This window comes from Solanum dulcamara, chromosome 9, assembly GCF_947179165.1.
Source record: "Solanum dulcamara chromosome 9, daSolDulc1.2, whole genome shotgun sequence".
Lineage (NCBI taxonomy): Eukaryota > Viridiplantae > Streptophyta > Magnoliopsida > Solanales > Solanaceae > Solanum > Solanum dulcamara.
Genome location: NC_077245.1, coordinates 4,125,100 through 4,142,703, shown reverse-complemented (window position 1 = coordinate 4,142,703; position 17,604 = coordinate 4,125,100). Strand labels below are relative to the sequence as shown.

General features: G+C 30.0%; 1 protein-coding gene across 2 annotated transcripts; it reads left to right on the top strand.

Annotated features, from left to right (window-relative positions):
- The first annotated feature begins 2,626 nt into the window (after positions 1-2,626).
- LOC129904571 (glutamate receptor 2.9-like) lies at positions 2,627-10,607 on the top strand. Of its 2 annotated transcripts, none has more exons than XM_055980132.1 (5): positions 2,627-2,906; positions 5,610-6,916; positions 8,153-8,468; positions 9,134-9,528; positions 10,070-10,607. In XM_055980132.1, the coding sequence occupies exons 1-5, from the start codon at positions 2,627-2,629 to the stop codon at positions 10,490-10,492; spliced, it is 2,721 nt and encodes a 906-aa protein (XP_055836107.1). In that variant the 3' UTR covers positions 10,493-10,607. The 2 variants fall into 2 exon arrangements, with proteins under 2 accessions (XP_055836107.1, XP_055836108.1); XM_055980133.1 differs by having other exon boundaries at positions 2,667-2,906; positions 9,329-9,528.
- Positions 10,608-17,604: the final 6,997 nt, after the last annotated feature.

The window sequence follows — 17,604 nt, the reverse complement described above, 5'->3', positions numbered from 1 at the left end:
GAAAAGAGTACAGTATTCACGACAAATTATGTAGCTTTTTTTTTCTCTGTTTAGACAAAAGTCATTTATTTGTCGATTTGGACTAGTAATGTAGCGCAAGTTGACCAAATTAAAAAAAGAGTTTAATGTATATAAAATACAAATTAACCTATAAATAAATATATCGACCACTTAACCATTCAAATTTTAAATGATTATTTAAATAAGTTAAATATTTTTTTGTCCACTTTTACTTATTTATTATTATTAACAATAGACATTCATTTTTACTTATCTATATATCAAGACACTCATACGTTCAGGGAGTTCGAATTAGTTTGCAAAATAGTTTTCTTTCCTTACCCTTTTTATTCTTAAGGGAAATTCTAAAAGAATGTTTCAGATTGGGATATTTTGTAATTTGTGCAAGTTAGCAAATAAATATTGATTGAATTTCTAACCCCAATAACTAATAAGACCAAGGAAAAAAATTAAAAATAGCAAATTAGTTTAGATGCCATTTAAATCATAGGACTATTTACGTGTAGATTCGTGGACCTTTCCCAAGATATGGGTACTAAGATTGAATTTTAATGTTGACTGAAAGTTTTCTTCCTTCTGGATGAAAATACCAATCAGTATAGCTGTGGCAAACGGACGAACTGGACTACATTTGAACTGATTAAAATGAATTGAATTAATAAATAAACGTGTTATTGACCTATTCAAAAATTATTTGAGCTGAAATGAGCTAAAAATGGATCAAAATTCAATCCATGGCTCATCCAATTCTAAGTTTTAATTATTTTATTTGTTATTTTTAATTTTTTAGCATCTAATAAAGTTAATATTTTTTTATTATATTATATATAACACATCAAATAAAAGAAAAATTTACAAAAATATATTTTGACAACATTTCTCATAAATCAATTTAGGCTAGATATTAACCCAAATTTTTATGTGTTGAATGGGCTAAGCATTGGCGGAGAAAAATTTTCATCACGGGGGTTAAAAATATTTAAGAAAATAAGCACAAGAACAAACCTAGAAAATTCAACATTTAGTATATATATATAAAAATATATTTTTTAGCCATATATAAACAGTATAATTTCTGTTGGATAAAATTCTTTGGCCCTATCTTATTCCGCTCCTGATTAAGCTAATAAATAAACAAATTAATAACAATTTAAACTTTGATAGGTTAAAACGATAGAGAAAAGATAGCAAATAACATGCACCAATCGATAGCGCCCTCCAAAAAATCAGGAGATATTTTTAGAATTATGTTGATGCAAATTATATTAACACACATAAATTAACTATGAATTTGTTGAGTTGATCAAAAGCTTGCCACGTTGATGTAGTAGTGATTAGAGCCATGTTTATATTTAACTCATTAACTATATATGGATTTGTTTGGTTCAACTTGCAATATTGTTTTTTTATGCACACTAAATAAATATGTTTTTGTGTAATAGATTATAAACACCAGACAAATCTAATGTGATGAATTCTAACTTAAAAGGTTGTTGATAAGGAAAATCAATTGCAGATTTTTTTTTGTGGAAAATCAATCACCAAATCAACTCAGTCAAAGCTCGCGGATCTTGCTATATTGTTCGCGGATCTTGCAATATTGTTGTAGCGGGTAGTACTCCATTTCAAAATAATTGAATTGTTGGGGTATTTTTTAGTGTTCAAAATAATTGAATTGTTCACCATTCAAGATAGATGTTGATTTTTTTTCCAATTTTACCATTCATTAATTAAATTTCAAGGTTGAGTTCCAAGAATGAATTAAATAAGTATTGAGAGGTTAGCATGGTCAGGATAGTAAAAACAAACTTATGTGCTAATTAAGTGCTATGATTTGATCGTAAATGTGAACTCATTGACTTGAAATTGAAATGAAACTTGATGAAATGTTATGATAGCCTAAATGCAATTATGAATGGATGAAATTGTTATTTGCTCATTGTTGATCATGGAAATTGACTTAGATATACTTAATCACCAATTGATCCTAAATGTGATAAAAGGGGATATTTTTGAAAAGGACAAAAATGAAATAACATGACTAATTTATGTTTTTTTTAAAGATGTGTGCCATATTCCAATAATTTAATTATTTTGAAATGGATGGAGTAATTACTTATACAGTTGTTCTTTAAACACTTTGAGCTTTGAACAAGTTCCAAAGGAAGATTCTTCAAAATAGTCAATTCTACAATTACAGTAAAGTCTTATTCCTTGTGCAATTAGTCTAGCGACTAATGAAATAGGTAAAAATCATAGAAAATTAAAAATTAAACTTTCAATATAGATAAAAAAAAAGTTAATTGATGATTCTTTTTTTAAAACTCAATCTAAATTTTAGGATTAAGAATTACCTGTTGTATGTGTTGATAGGTGATAGTTAATATACTAGTAGTCAAAGTATAATTTAAAAGAAAAAATAGTAAAGGAGTAATGATTAGTTATATTCATTGGACAAAAATAACTTCATGATCACGAGTATTCAATAGAATAGTCGAGATATTAATATTTTAGAAAAGTCTTAGTCCTTCTCTATAGCTCTTTCATATAATGACCACATCAACTGCCAACCAAGAGTAGAGTCTGACAACAATTGGGTGCAAAAATGAGTGCAGCTACTTTGTTCTCTTTGTTGGTCTATTTTTTATTATTGATTCATGATCATGTAACTTTTTCATTGGCTTATAACAAGAATGGCTCAATACATGATGATTGTAACATGATAATATGGAGAATAGGAGCAATTAGTGATCCAACAACAAGACTGGGCAAAGAGCAAAAGATAGCTATGGAGATGGCAGTTGATGACTTCAATGCCCAAAATTCCAAATGTTCGCACTTAGTTTTCAACTTTGCTTATTCTCATGGTCCTGCAGCATCCCTTGGTAAATATCTTAATCTATATATATATATATATATATATATATATATATATATATATATATATATATATATATATATCATATATCATATATCGGATAAAAATTGAGGGCAATATTCGAGTGTTTTTTTGTTTAAGTATTGGATAGTTAAAGTGTCTACTTGTTCACTGTCAAAGTTAAAGGTTATTTTTAAAATCCATGTATACTTATTTTAATTAGGTGACAGTCACTGAGTGACTCTGTAATCCACGTCGGAGCGTCTACGTATCACACATTTGGGCTGCAATATTCGAGTGTTGTTTATTTAAATGTTGGATAGTTAAAGTGCCTACTTGTTCACTGTCAAAATTAAAGGTCAAAATTATAATTTGAAGTCAAATTAAGGGTCTTATTTATGTATTATGCCTATTTTATATCTTCTTCTTCTTTTTAAATGACAAGGAAACCCATACTATCCCCGCAAACCACACTAGATAAGTTTTATGTGACGAGTTCCATAAAAAATATATCATCTTGTCTCTTTCCTTTTTTCTCCTACATAGGTGCGAATGTACCGTTTATACTATAAGTTCAACATTCCCACCAGTTGTAGTATAAACCTTATATTTATCTGAAAGAACTCATTTAGTATATATAAATTATAAAATTAGAACACAACAACTTCAAATTAAAGGGCTAATGCTCGTAAAGAGTCCTTTAGATTTCACAATTTTTTTCACCTATATAGGAAAATAATCTTTGTATAAAATTTGCAGTATTAAACAATTACCCTTTTGTTATCGTAATTTAAAGTATAAATAATGCTTGCATAATATATGAAAAGTTTATAAATGAGTTTTTTGTTATCATGAGTTAACGCAAAAATAATATGAAAAGCTTATTTTTTGCAAAAAAAATAAAATTAAAGTGATGAAAAATAAATTACAATCACAAATAGAATATGAGGAAACATAATTTTATTGATAAACATTGTGGATATAAATCTGTTTATTCCTTAATTCTTCTCTCCTAAGATTTTTTCGTGATTCGAGGGCTGTTAGTGGCATATTTTTTAAACTAGAATGATTTGGACTTGATCTCCATGAAATGATTTTATGGATCTTATTGAATTATTAGATTATCAAGACGAGTCTAACGTATTTTGATCTCTTTATAAATATTCAAGAGTTTACGAGATATTTGAGATTTCGACCTCTTTATGAATACCCAAGAATTTATGGGATATCTGAGATGCTTTTTCAAGGGAATATATTATCATTTATATAGGTATGAACTAGAGTTTAGGATTGAGTAGCCTCCAAGAACCCTAACTAGAATTGAACACATCTTGTAGAGTCCCATAAAATTTGAATATCTACAAATGCCCCCTACTTCAAGGTATAGACTTGATAAAACTCAAAGACGAGACTTGAAGTACCCATAAAAGTGGAGTTTCCACTTTCACGATTTTGTGGCTTCAGATTTACAGATTTGAATTATGAGAGAAGAGATAAAGGGTAGATTTGGTCCCACTGGGCGTGCCAATTTCTTTGCAACAAATTTTAAAGTGATGAAAAATAAATTGCAATCACAAATAAAATATGAAAAAATATAATTTTATTGATATTAAAACAATATGGGTACAATTTTGTTTCTCCCTTGATTCTGTAGCGTATTTCTCGTATTAAGGCTGATTTGGACCTCCTTAATCTCTTTATGAATATCTCAAGAGTTTATGAGACATTCGCAATGTTTATTTAAGGGAATATAATACTCTTTATATATATATATATATATATATATATGCATCAACTAGAATTTAGGATAGAGTAACCTCCAAGAACCCTAACTTAAATTGAACATGTTTTGCAGTGTTCCAATTGAAATTGAACACGGCTTGTAGAATCCTATAAATTCTACAAATGCATTCCCCCTACTTCAATGCTTGTCAGAGTGTAGACTTGATGAAACTCAAAAACGAGACTTGAAGTATATATGGAGTTTCCACCTTTGCGGTTTTGTGGCTTCATATTTGAAGATTTAGTCTCATTGGGCATGTCAATTCGTTTGCAACAAATTTTAAATTGATGAAAAATAAATTGCAATCACAAATAAAATACGAAGAAACATAATTTTATTGATATTAAAGCAATATAAATATAATTATATTTCTCCCTTGATTCTTTTCTCTTAGTGTATTTCTCGAATTAAGGATAATTTTTGAGATTTTGATTTTTATGAATACCCAAGAATTTATGAGATATCGAAATTTCGAGCTCTTTATGAATACTCAATAATTTATGAGATATCTGAGATGCATCTTCAAAGAATATATATTACTCTTTATATAAGCATGAACTAGAGTTTAGAGTTGATTAGCCTCCAAGAACTCTAACTAGAATTGAACACCTCTTTTAGAGTGGCATAATGTCTGCACTTATAAACTAGTATTTTGTTATCATAAGTTTACGTGTAAATATATACCTATGCTATTAAACAGTTCAATTGTGATTAAAGCCAAATAACTTGAAAAATCAACTTTAGACCATCATTAACACTAATTTTAAAAGATAGAAACTTTTTTTGTTGAAATTAAGGATATACCAAGTCATAGCTTTGTTTTATGATGTGAATTATGTATATACATACACAAAAGAATATACTGTTCAAATGGATAGAAATTACTAATGTAAAATTCTTTGTTTTAAAGTGTGTAATTTTTTGCAGCAACTTATCTTGCCAACAAGAAGCAAGTACATGCCATCCTGGGATCATTGACACAACAAGAAGCTGCTCTATTTTCTGATTTAGATGATGAAGCCTACAAGGGCATCCCCGTTATTTCTCTAAGTCCAGCTGCCACCTATTCGACAGTATTACTCACAGAACCACCTTCACTTATCCAAATGAGTAATGATGTTTACTCCCAAATGCAATGCCTTGCTGCCTTAATTGGACATTTCAAGTGGAGAAAAGTGATAGCTTTATATGAAATTAGTAACAGCTTCTCCAATATGGATTCTGGACTCATCACTCACTTCTCAGACTCACTCAAAGTTGTTGACTCCTCTATTGAATATCATTTAGCTTTTCCTCCTCTGTTCTCTATGTCAAATGCAAAAACTTTCATTCAAGAAGAGCTGGAGAAGTTAAGAACCAAGAATGTTAAAGTTTTTGTGGTGTTACAGTGTTCTTTAGAATTTGGTTTGGTTCTTTTTGAGATGGCAAATGGAATGGGAATGATAGGGGAAAATTATGTATGGATTATTTCAGACAATATGGCAAGTCTTCTTGACTCTGTTGAACCTTCTGTTTTACTGAACATGCAAGGTGTAATTGGGTTTAAGGCAAATGTTAATGAAAAAACTGAGTCTTTTAAAGAGTTCAATGTTAAGTTCAGGAGAAAGTACAGATCACAATATCCTGAAGAAGAAGAAGGATATCCAAGTCCTAGCTCATATGCCCTCAAGGCTTATGATGCAACTTGGGCAACTGCTAAGGCCATGCAAAAGTTATCCAGAGGCAATTCAAGTGAACTAGTGAAAATCATTTTGTTGAGTGATTTTGAAGGTTTAAGTGGGAAAGTTAGCTTCAAGAATGGCATGTTATATCAAAAGACAACCTTTAGGATCGTTAATGTGATTGGCAAAAGCTACAGAGAAGTGTCATTTTGGTCACCAGAGTTTGGTTTTTCTAAGGATCTTGTTGAATACAATGGGGTGAAGTTGAAAATTGGCAATGGTTTAGGAGGGGATTTGGGGTCAATTTTGTGGCCTGGTGGTAAGCAAACTGTTCCAAAAGGGTGGACAATAGGTGGCCCAGAAAAACCACTTAAGATTGGGGTACCTGCAAAGGGTGCATTTAATCAGTTTGTGACAGTTAATATTAACAAAGAGAGGAATGAGACTCTGATTGATGGATTTTCAGTTCATGTTTTTGAAGCAGTCGTGAGGGAACTTCCCTATTATCTGCCCTATGTTCTTGTTCCCTTCAATGGAACTTATGACGAAATGGTGGTAGGAGTTTCAAATAAGGTATGCATGGCTCTTAGCATTTCCTAGTGAATTCTGGTTTAATTTTTCAAATTTGGACAAAGGTCCAGACCTATTTTTTTTACTATACAAAATATGTCAATTTTACTCTCTGCTATACTTTGGTGTCATTTAGGGGTGTTCACGGGTCGATTTGGGTCGGTTATTGGTCAAAACCTAAACCAAATCAATTTAATCGGTTTTAAAATTATTAAAACCATACCAAACCAAATAAAACATACATCCATCAGTTTGGTTGTTATCGATTTTGGTTTGGTTTGGTTTGGTTATTCAGTTTTTAACCATACACAAAAATAAAAGAAACGATTTATTCAAAAGAGCGAAAATAAATTGTCTTCGTGTTGTTTTGGATCTTATAATTCTTATACCAGAACATTAATTATGTTTAACTTCCTGCTTATTTTTTTAATTAATCCAATGTACTAAACAACATAAACTCACCGAATAAGGCATAAGCTAATGATATGATTGTACAAATAAAAGATGCAACATATCTTACTATTTTAAATTAGTGTGTTGTATTTTTTTGCATAAAAAAGTGTCCATAAAAAATTATATATATATATATATATATATATAATTATAATTATAAGAAAATATGTATATAATTTGTCAGTTCGGTTTGGTTCGGTAATTTCTTCGGATTTTTTGAACGAAACCAAAACCAAACCAAATATTATCAGTTTTTAAAAATGTAAAACCAAACCAAACCAAACCAAATAAAAAATCGGTTTATTTGATCGATTTGGTTTGGTTTTTCGGTTTGGATCGGTTTTTATCCAAACCGTAAACACACCTAGTGTCATTTATACCTCTTGTCATTAACAAATTTTAATTGTGGCTGACTTTAAGGATCTCCAACGTGAACTGGGTGGATTCCACGTATCAAAATACTTCAAGAAAACGTATCAAAATACTAAAATTGCAACAAATAGTAATGGGTTCAATGCTAAGAACCTTAAATTTTGAACCCATAAAATTTATATTCTAGATCTACATCTGGTAATAGGAGACAATTTGCTAACGGTAAGGGTATGGAAGACCTCAAAGTATAATGAAAGGTAAAATTAAGATATTTCGTACAGCAGAGAGCACTTTTTGACCCTTTTGCCTTAAGATTTTCATCATCATCAATCAGTGAAGTCTGCTGCTTAGAGCTCATTGTTGCTAGTGATTTTGTCTTTAACATCTGTAAATACTCACCAGTTCATGAAATAGAATCTGGATGCAGCGGTAGGTGATACCGATATATTGGCGGATCGCTATGAGTATGCAGAATTTTCACAGCCCTATATTGACTCTGGACTTGTCATGGTAGTGACCGAAAGACCAAGACTCAAAAAGCACCATTTTATTGTTATAAAGGCCTTCAAGTTGAAGTTGTGGATTCAGCTGGCAGTGATGAGCATGTCCACAGGGGTTGTCATCTGGTTAAATGAGTACGTAAATGACAACCCAGATTTCAGAGGTTCTTTCCCTCAGCTTATTGGATCCGTGCTTTGGTTCTCTGTCACTGTTCTCTCTTTTTCACAAAGTAAGTTTCAAACTTAGAAATACATTAGACTTCTCCCTTCTACCTTCTTTGACAATATTTCCTTATTAATCCATACAAAAAACAATGTCACATTTCAATATTTCCTTAATGAGAAGCTTTTATAGCACATGAATGTTATGACATGTTTAAAGCCACAAGGTTTAAATGTCTTTATTTCTTTTCTTAAACTACATGTGGAGTCAAACTATGTCAAATAAAGTGCAACAGAGGGAGTATAGAATAGGAAAAAGGATTTTAAAAAGTACTCTTTTACTATATGAAATATCTTAATTTTACTCTTTGTCATACTCTTTTTGTTAGCAAATCATCTAGAATTTGTCCTTGAACCTTAACGGAACTTCACCTGAAGTATAACAGATGGTAATGGACTAATGTTAAACCATAGAGAAAAGTATTTGAGTAAATTCAGAACTTTTCCTGAAATATTTTGACACATGGAATCCTTCCTAATCTACATGGAGCTTCCTTAAAGTCAAGGGAAAATCATAGAGGATGTGCCAATGGTAAATATGTAATGATCCAAAGTATAACGGAGGATAAAATCCAACATATTTTGTATAATAGAGAGATAGCTTTGGACTTCTCCCTTTAGAATAAAAATATATACAGAACTATTGTTTACACTTTGGTCTAATTCATAACAGGAGAATCGATCAAAAGCAATCTATCTCGACTTGTGCTGACTACATGGCTATGTGTAGTTGTGGTTGTCACAGCTTGCTTTACTGCAGTTCTTTCCTCCATTATGACAGTTCCTAGGCTGGAACCTTCTTTACTAAATGTTGATTATCTTCTAAGGACTAACGCCCCAGTTGGTTGCAATGGTAATTCATTTATAGTCAGATATCTGGTGAATTTGCAATTCAAGCCAGGGAACATCAAGAAAATCAGTTCAATCAGTGACTACCCTAAAGCTTTTGGGAAGGGAGAAATTTCAGCTGCTTTCTTTGTAGCTCCACATGCCAAAGTTTTCCTTGCAAAGTACTGCAGAGGTTACACCAAATCAGGACCTGTCTTTAAACTTGGTGGATTTGGTTTTGTAAGATCAAATATTCATCTTTTTAGCTTTTCAATCTGCCTTCTCCATCTTTAGCAGATTAATTTCACATATGCTCACTGAACTTTACTCGGTATAGCAGTAAATTTACAATTGTTGTCATTTTATGAACATTACCTACTATAACAACAAAGTCATTAAGCTATTTTTCATCACCGAGTAACAAAACTTTACCCTACTATGACATTAAAGTCATTAAATTTTACAACTATTACAGTAAAGTCCCTTGATGGGTAGATTATAAAGTTACAACATTAATGTTTAGCGATTTTACTATTATATTGGGTAAAGTTCAATTGCTATAATATGACAAAGATAATTTAGCATCTTTACTGATTTAGTGATTTTACTGTTATAGTTATTTAAATATGACAAAATATAATTTAGTTACTTTATTACAATTTAGTTACTTTATTACAATGGACAAAGGTGGGTGACCATAAGCAAAAAATTAACCATCTTGTTAGCCTGTTAAATTTTTAAACTAGTTTCTTTATGACAATTTGATGTTTTAATCTATCAGGTTTTTCCAAAGGGTTCTCCCTTAGCAGTTGATATCTCCGAAGCTGTACTTAAAGTCTCACAGAGTGGAGAGATAAATCAACTAGAAGAACAAATGCTTAGTTCTACAAATTGCTCTTCTTCATCAGCTGAGGAACAGGTTCCTGGATTAGGACCAGAGTTGTTCTCAGGTCCATTACTGATTTCAGGTGTTATATGTGGAATTGTACTTTTGATCTCAATCGCTCGTTTAGTCAGAAAACACTGGCTATATTTAAGCTCTATAATTGCAAAATATGCAAATATAGTTCTTAGATGGGCTTCTCTGGCTCTAACTCAGTGCTATACAAGAATAGTAGGACCAAGATTAGTTAAAAATTGCAACACTGTGATTGACCAAAGGCCAAATATTCAACAGAATGGTGAAATTACAGAGGTATTCTGATGGGCCAAATTAAAAGCTGGCAAATCATGGACAGAAATTGATCAACTGCTACTTTTCTCTTGTCTAATAAATCGTATTCTAATGTGCTCTTGTAAATCCACTGCTTATTTATTTAGTTTTTGGGGGCTTATACGTAGTTTTTGTATCATTTCAAATTTCACCAGGTGAAAGCTCCAAACAGACATATGCAGCTTAACATTGTCAATCTTTAGTCTATGATGGATCTAATGCTCCATTTCTTCAGAGCTTATGTAAATAGTTATGAGCATCACATAAATTTAAGCAAACGCGCACACATAGGATACATATAGGAAAAATTACTTAATTGAGTGTTTTTTAAAAATTAATTACTGATTTTAGCGATATTTTTATTTATTACAATTTATAGCAATACATAGCAATATTATGATAAATCTACACTTTTATTAAAAGTGAATTATGCATACAATATAAATGTATATTATAAGTGTTTTAAAATATATATTATGTTTGTGCAGTAAGAAACTGACATAATGTATTATAAGTCTATTAAAGTATGTGATAAATGTACTATCCATCTATAAAACTTGTATTATATATGTTTTATAAATAGTTCTCTGCAATATGTATTAAAACTATATTATAAATGTATTATAAGTGTTCAGTGATTTTTTTTTATTATTATAGATGGTAAATATTTTCTTAATATTGTATATTTATGTAAGTTTCCCATACATATATGAATCAGTAAACAAGTCTAACATAAGCAGATTCTGAAAGAGAAGCAAAATTGAGAATATTTTCTTTAATCGAACATTTAGGTAAATTTCTTGGAAAAAGAGTACAGTTTCCAAGATTAAAATAAACGGAAAAGGGTCAAATATATCCCTATATTATTGGAAATAATTTAAATATATCACTCGTTATACTTTCAGGCTAAATATACCCCTCTTGTTATACTTTTGGTTCAAATATACCCCTCTCATTATACTTTGGTACAAATCCACCCTTAATTTTAACGGAAGAACACTTGAAAAACTCAAAATTAAATAACTCATTCCCAATTTTAAATACTTGATTTTTTTAGGAATAAATAAAATTTTCAATTACTAATTTAAATTTTTTTTCTTAGAAATGACAATACAATATTAATACATGAAATTTTTAAGTACTAATTTGTAACGACCCTTTAGGTCGTTTTGAGTACTAGGGCTTTTTATTTCATAAAAAACTCACCCCGTAAATTTTTAATGGATATTTTGAACTATTCGATAACTATGATTATTTAGTTGAAGAGTAACTTTAGATAAATAATGTAGTTAATGGGCTAAAGTGGTAATTTATTTAATGTCCTATACCACTTGTTCAATACATATAAAAATATATTAGTGAAATTTAACTTTTATTTATTGATTGATTTATAATTAATTACCCTAATTTGTAAAAGAAAAGAAGCGAAGAAAGACAGAAACATGAAAAAGAGAAGAGATAGCACCGACTGCATCAGGTAACTACACCTTAAATCTACATTATATGTATATGGTAGAGGTCACTTTAGAGTAAATAGTACTACAGTGCCATACATTAAGTAGTAAAGATGGTAGCCATTATGATGGCATGATGAATGGCTCAGCGATTTGATATGGTGCGCCACTGCTTTCAAATTTGTTAGTTTCGGCAGTGATTATTCTCACAATTATCACAATTTAATTCAAGTTTTAATATATTGAGGTAGGTAATTAAATAGTAGTTGTATTGTATTATATGAATACCATTAAAGTTATGTTATTGGGAGGAATTAAGACTTAACCCTAGACTTGAGATTTTAAGAAATTGATTAAATATTGGGTGAGTTGTTGGGTCTAGGTTAAACATATAAATAATATTATTGTCTACGGACTAATTTACTTATAAATATTATATATTTGATAGATTGAAAACGGTATGAGGCATTGAAGAAAGAAATGACATTGGTGGATTAGCTTGTTTTACTTCGGTTCTTCGGTTGAGGTAAGTTATGGTTTATTCTATATCATAGATAGACTCTTAATAATGATTGATAGTCATTGAGTAATGCGTAAAGTTTACTATGTATTTAATTGTTGTGGTTTGAATGGTTGGTATGTTCTTGTGATTTGTCTGAAATCCCAAGACCGTAAAATCCATAATCTTGAACTTGCCTTATCAAAAATGGTGCTTTGAATAAAGAAGGCTTGATAAATATTGTTAATGAAGTGGAATGTAATCATGAAGAATGATAAATTAATTATATTTGGATTGGGTGTCACATTCCGACACAGTATATTTGGATTGGGTGTCACATTTTGACACGATATATTTGGATCGGGTGTCACATTTCGACATGGTATATTTGGATCGGGTGTCACATTCCGGCACGGTTATATTAAAGGAAAATAAATTAAAATGACTTAATACTACCCAATCTCCAATAACTAATTTTCCAAAAGAGTGTGATGTGGAGGCTTGAGTCCTCATGTGTGATCTTGATAGTGTTGACTGGTTATATAATTGTTCATTGGTTTCCACCTGTTAAGTATTATTGTTGATTTTCCGCTATTACTTTATGCCTATTAATTTCTATTTTGAGTCGGCCGATGATACCTACTCAGTACATATTGTCCTGTACTGATCCCTACTTGTATCTTTTCTTGTTTTATTTTGTGGAGTGCAGCGAGTGTTCCATCAACTTCGACTTGACCTCAGCTCTAGTCAGTCTCCAGTTCATAAGATTTGAGGGTGAGCTATCCTTCTAGCTGGCGATGAAATCTCTTGTCATGGCATGGTGTCTTTAGTTTTCGGACACGTTATGTTATTTATTTATTGGGTGTTTGATAATTCGAGACTTAGCTTTAGAATTTAGATGTCCTTCATGTGATGACTTTCAGGTTTTGGGAAAACGTATTTAATTGAGCTTCTGAATTATTGTTATATTTATTAGTTGGGGTTTGTATCGTTGTTTCTCCCACCTAGGAGGTTAAGTGTGGGTGTTACTCATGACCCATTTTGGGTCGTGACATAATTTGAATCTTTTTTTCTTACAAAATAATAAGACAGAAAATGCTGCAAAATTTGCAAGTACCAATTTGAGTTTTTTTTCTTAGAAATGACAATACAATACTAATACATGAAAAATACAACCCCGATTAAAAAAATGAATTGTCGTGGGATGGTTCGGAATCCTTGCACCTTAATTAGAGATTTTGAATTCAAGTCAGCTTAGAAATGTAAAAGGTCTTGTTGAGAGCACCACTCTTAGAAATGAGCTTTGTACTGAGTGACCCTTAGAAATAGGTCTTATAATGCGTGAATGAATTTGATCGAACTTTAAAGTGGATATCGAATATCGAATATCGAATTTAAAAAAAAAAAAGACTTTCTAGAAAATGAATTTAGAAGCCGTTAATTATATTTTGTTTATAGGAAGAGTTATTGACTAGAGGTAGTACAACTATTTACGTGTAGATTCGTGGACCCATCCCAGAATTTGGTAACTGAGATTTAAAATATTAATCTTGACTAAATGTTTTCTTCCTCTTCTAGATGATCCAAAAATATCGGGAATACTCAATAAATTGGAATGATACATATTAAATAAATTATCATATAAATCTACAAATTAAGCGACTCAACAAGTGAATGTTTATGTTAACACATTGATTAATTGTATTTGTTCAACTAATTGCTACGTATTGATGTCGTAGTGACTAGTACCATATTTATAATAACTCATTAATTAATAAATTATGAATTTATTGAGTTCAACTTGCAACATTAATGTACTTAATCATGAGTAGTAGTTGAGTACTTAACCATATATATATATATACTAGTTTTTCGGCATGTGCGTTGCATGTGTGATAACATATAGTAGATGATATATAATTATTTATACGTTGAAAACTTTGACTACTTTGTCTTAATATTAATATTCATTTCTTTCAAGTCTCTACATCCTCATCATCTATTCCTGCATAGAGTCCTAAACATAGAAGCCAAAAATACATTGAAGTGTTTTACTCATGTCGATGGGCCAAGTAAGTCCGGCTAACAAAATGTAGTATCTATCCTACTATCGTCAATCGATTGTAGATACTCCCTTCGTTTTAATTCGTTTTTCTTAATTTTCTTTTTAGTCCCTTTTAAAAAGGATGTTCATTTGTTTTTTTTAGAATTTTTTAATTTTAACTTTTCACATGACATATTTAAGACAATAATACTAAATAACATTTTGGTACATTCTATATATTTTAAATTTAAGACCACACAATTCAAAAAGATTTAAATTCTAATTTCTCAACACGTTACATGTGTATGTCGAGATATTAATGTACACTATTGTAAAATAATATTTTGAGTAAACAATGATTTTGAATGGAAAAAGTACAAGTTCAATTTCTCTGAAAAATCATTATGGATATTGTGTGATGACTTGTTTGTCGAGGTCAAAAAGACTGAATATTGTTTGAAAATATACAATATAAAGAATTAAAATTTAATTTATAGATACATATTTTATTTTTATGAGTTTCAAACATTACATTAATAAGTGGTTATAAGTAGATAGTTGTTCATCGACATGCCTATTTTTAGGCGAGGGTAGCTGAAAAATTAAGCATTTCAATTTATTTGTCTTACTTTCCTTTTTAGTTTGTTATATATTTGAAAATTACATAAAAAAAAGTTCGATAAATTACAATAATTAACAACTTCAAAATATTTTTTAAAAAAATATATACAATATTTGACTAACTTTCAAAATTCTATTCAGTATCACATAAATTGAGATAGAGGGCAAGATTTTTTATTTGAAAAGTAAAAAAGGAAGTTTTTATGGAAAAAAAACATAAAATCAAGCTGGATTAGAGCAGATGCAGCACAAAAAAATCACACTTAAATAGGTATAAATCACTCACCTGCTCACATTTCATAGAGGAAGTAACATATATTATTTGAAAAGAAAAAAAATTATGAAAAAAATGTAAAATCAAACAGGATTAATTAGAGCAGATGCAACGCAAAAAAAACCACAGTTAAATAGGTAGAAATCAGTCACTTGCTCACATTGCAAATATTTTTTAATTCTTTGAGTACAATTTTAATTTGTGCACTAATTTAACTGAAATCAAATAAAAAAAATCGACCTTTGTAACCCAATAAATTTATCTATTTGAGAAACCTGCAAATATCAGTATTCTATAACAATATTTTCACTCATCAACCACCATAAAAAGTCAAAAAAGAATAAAGTAAACCAAAAATGGATATTCCCTTTCCCGTTGAATACCAACAAACTAATAGATATATTCTATCCCAAAAAAATTTGAATTTCGTAAAAATAACATGTACCCGTTCTATATAACCAATAGTTTAATCGATAGTCCAACTGATAACAGATTAAAATTTGTAGTTATGTTTAGAGAGACACGAAAAGATAAAAACTTAACTATGGTAATTGGTTGGTGTATGAACCTTTCATGAATGTTAGAATGAACTTATGCCGTGATATCGGATCATCTCTTTTCACTTACTTTGATGTTTTTGAATCTCTTGACAGTGCCTTAACCAGAAAACATGACATGAAATCGATATTTGTGTGTCAATGATTATGTTCCACTTTTATGGGGTCGACAAAACCCTTCATATAAGAAGTTATCGGTGTTTGGTAGTGTTGAAAAAGTTGTGGCTTTTCATTTTGAATTTTTGATAAGCGATGGGTATTATTTCTTTTAGTAGGGTATTTTTATTTTTTAAAAGGGTATTTCGGTAATTTAACTTTTAAGTTTAGAAGTTCATGTTATATATATATATAGTATGTTTAAATGTAAAGATTGTAAAAAAGGTAAATATGAACATAAAGGTAAAGACATATTTTTTGGGAAAATTAATTTGTAAAAACTTAATAAGACTTATATATATATATATGTGGTTATATGACTCTTATAACACCAACCTTACTGTGTGCAGGTTTTTCAGTCAGTTTGAACAAGTCCTAAGGAAGATTCTTCATGAAGTCCTATTTTTGATACGCGAGACAGTATAGATAAGGATATCTCATGAAATTTGCTATTCCACTTTTTATATGAAATAGCTAATTCTATCATTTTAGCACAAATAGTGAGATAAAATAATTCTATAACTAATTAATATTTATAACCAAATGGTCGACGATAAAATTTGCGGATCGTTATTTTTGTCTTACCAATCAAAGGACCCCTTAAAGTCATTGATCTAGCAATAGTAAAAAAATCCTGTGGTAGGGATCGGAATACTTTCGATTCCGTTAAATGAGTTTTACATGTATGATGTAAATTTGATTTAGTCGTAACTCAATAAAAAATATTGAACATCAGATGAAAAATTAAAAAATAATAGTAAAAAATCGATGATTCAGAATATCGGGCAATCTAGATTGATGAGGAGGGTCATGATTATATTATTCTAAGAGCTCACATATAATGATAATTTAAGAGTGAATTAATATTTATGATAAAATTGGAACGATATATTATATAACGCACCTGCACAAATCCATAAATAAAAAATGATTCACAAGTTCTTTAGGATAAGGAAGAGCGTGTACCAGTGAAGGGGGCAGGGGTTTAATTAGCCATAGCAACCCCCAAAAGCCAGGAGATTATTTTAGAAGTTGATGCAAATTATATCAACACATAAATTAACTATGGTTGATCGATCAACTTGCAACGTTGATGTAGTGGTGATTAATTAGTGCCATGTTTATATTAATTCATTAACTATATATGGATTTGTTGAGTTCCACTTGTAGTACTATTGTTTTTGTAGTATGACTTCTGTGTCTAATTATTAATAGATTGTTTGGACATGTAATATAAAAGTCAAGATTTCAATTAGCATTTGAATTATTGGGATCGAAATATCAGGGTATCGTGTGAAAATTAATAATTGCAAATCATGACGGTGATAAACTGGAGAAAGACTAAAAATTATTGAGCAAAAATCTCTCCTTAAACGAAACTTTTAAGGAACTACATTGTGTTTTCATTAAGTATGAAAACAAAAGATTTTCTATTTATTAAAGCCCAAAACTAATCTTCCAGAAAAAGGATAGATATGGTAGAATCATTTTCCACGGA

Excerpts from the sequence above, each read along its gene's own strand:
- LOC129904571 (XM_055980132.1), top strand. The coding sequence starts at position 2,627 with ATGAGTGCAGCTACTTTGTTCTCTTTGTTGGTCTATTTTTTATTATTG. Across the intron at positions 8,469-9,133 it reads TGTTCTCTCTTTTTCACAAA|GAGAATCGATCAAAAGCAAT; the intron begins GTAAGTTTCAAA and ends AATTCATAACAG. Across the intron at positions 9,529-10,069 it reads AACTTGGTGGATTTGGTTTT|GTTTTTCCAAAGGGTTCTCC; the intron begins GTAAGATCAAAT and ends TTAATCTATCAG.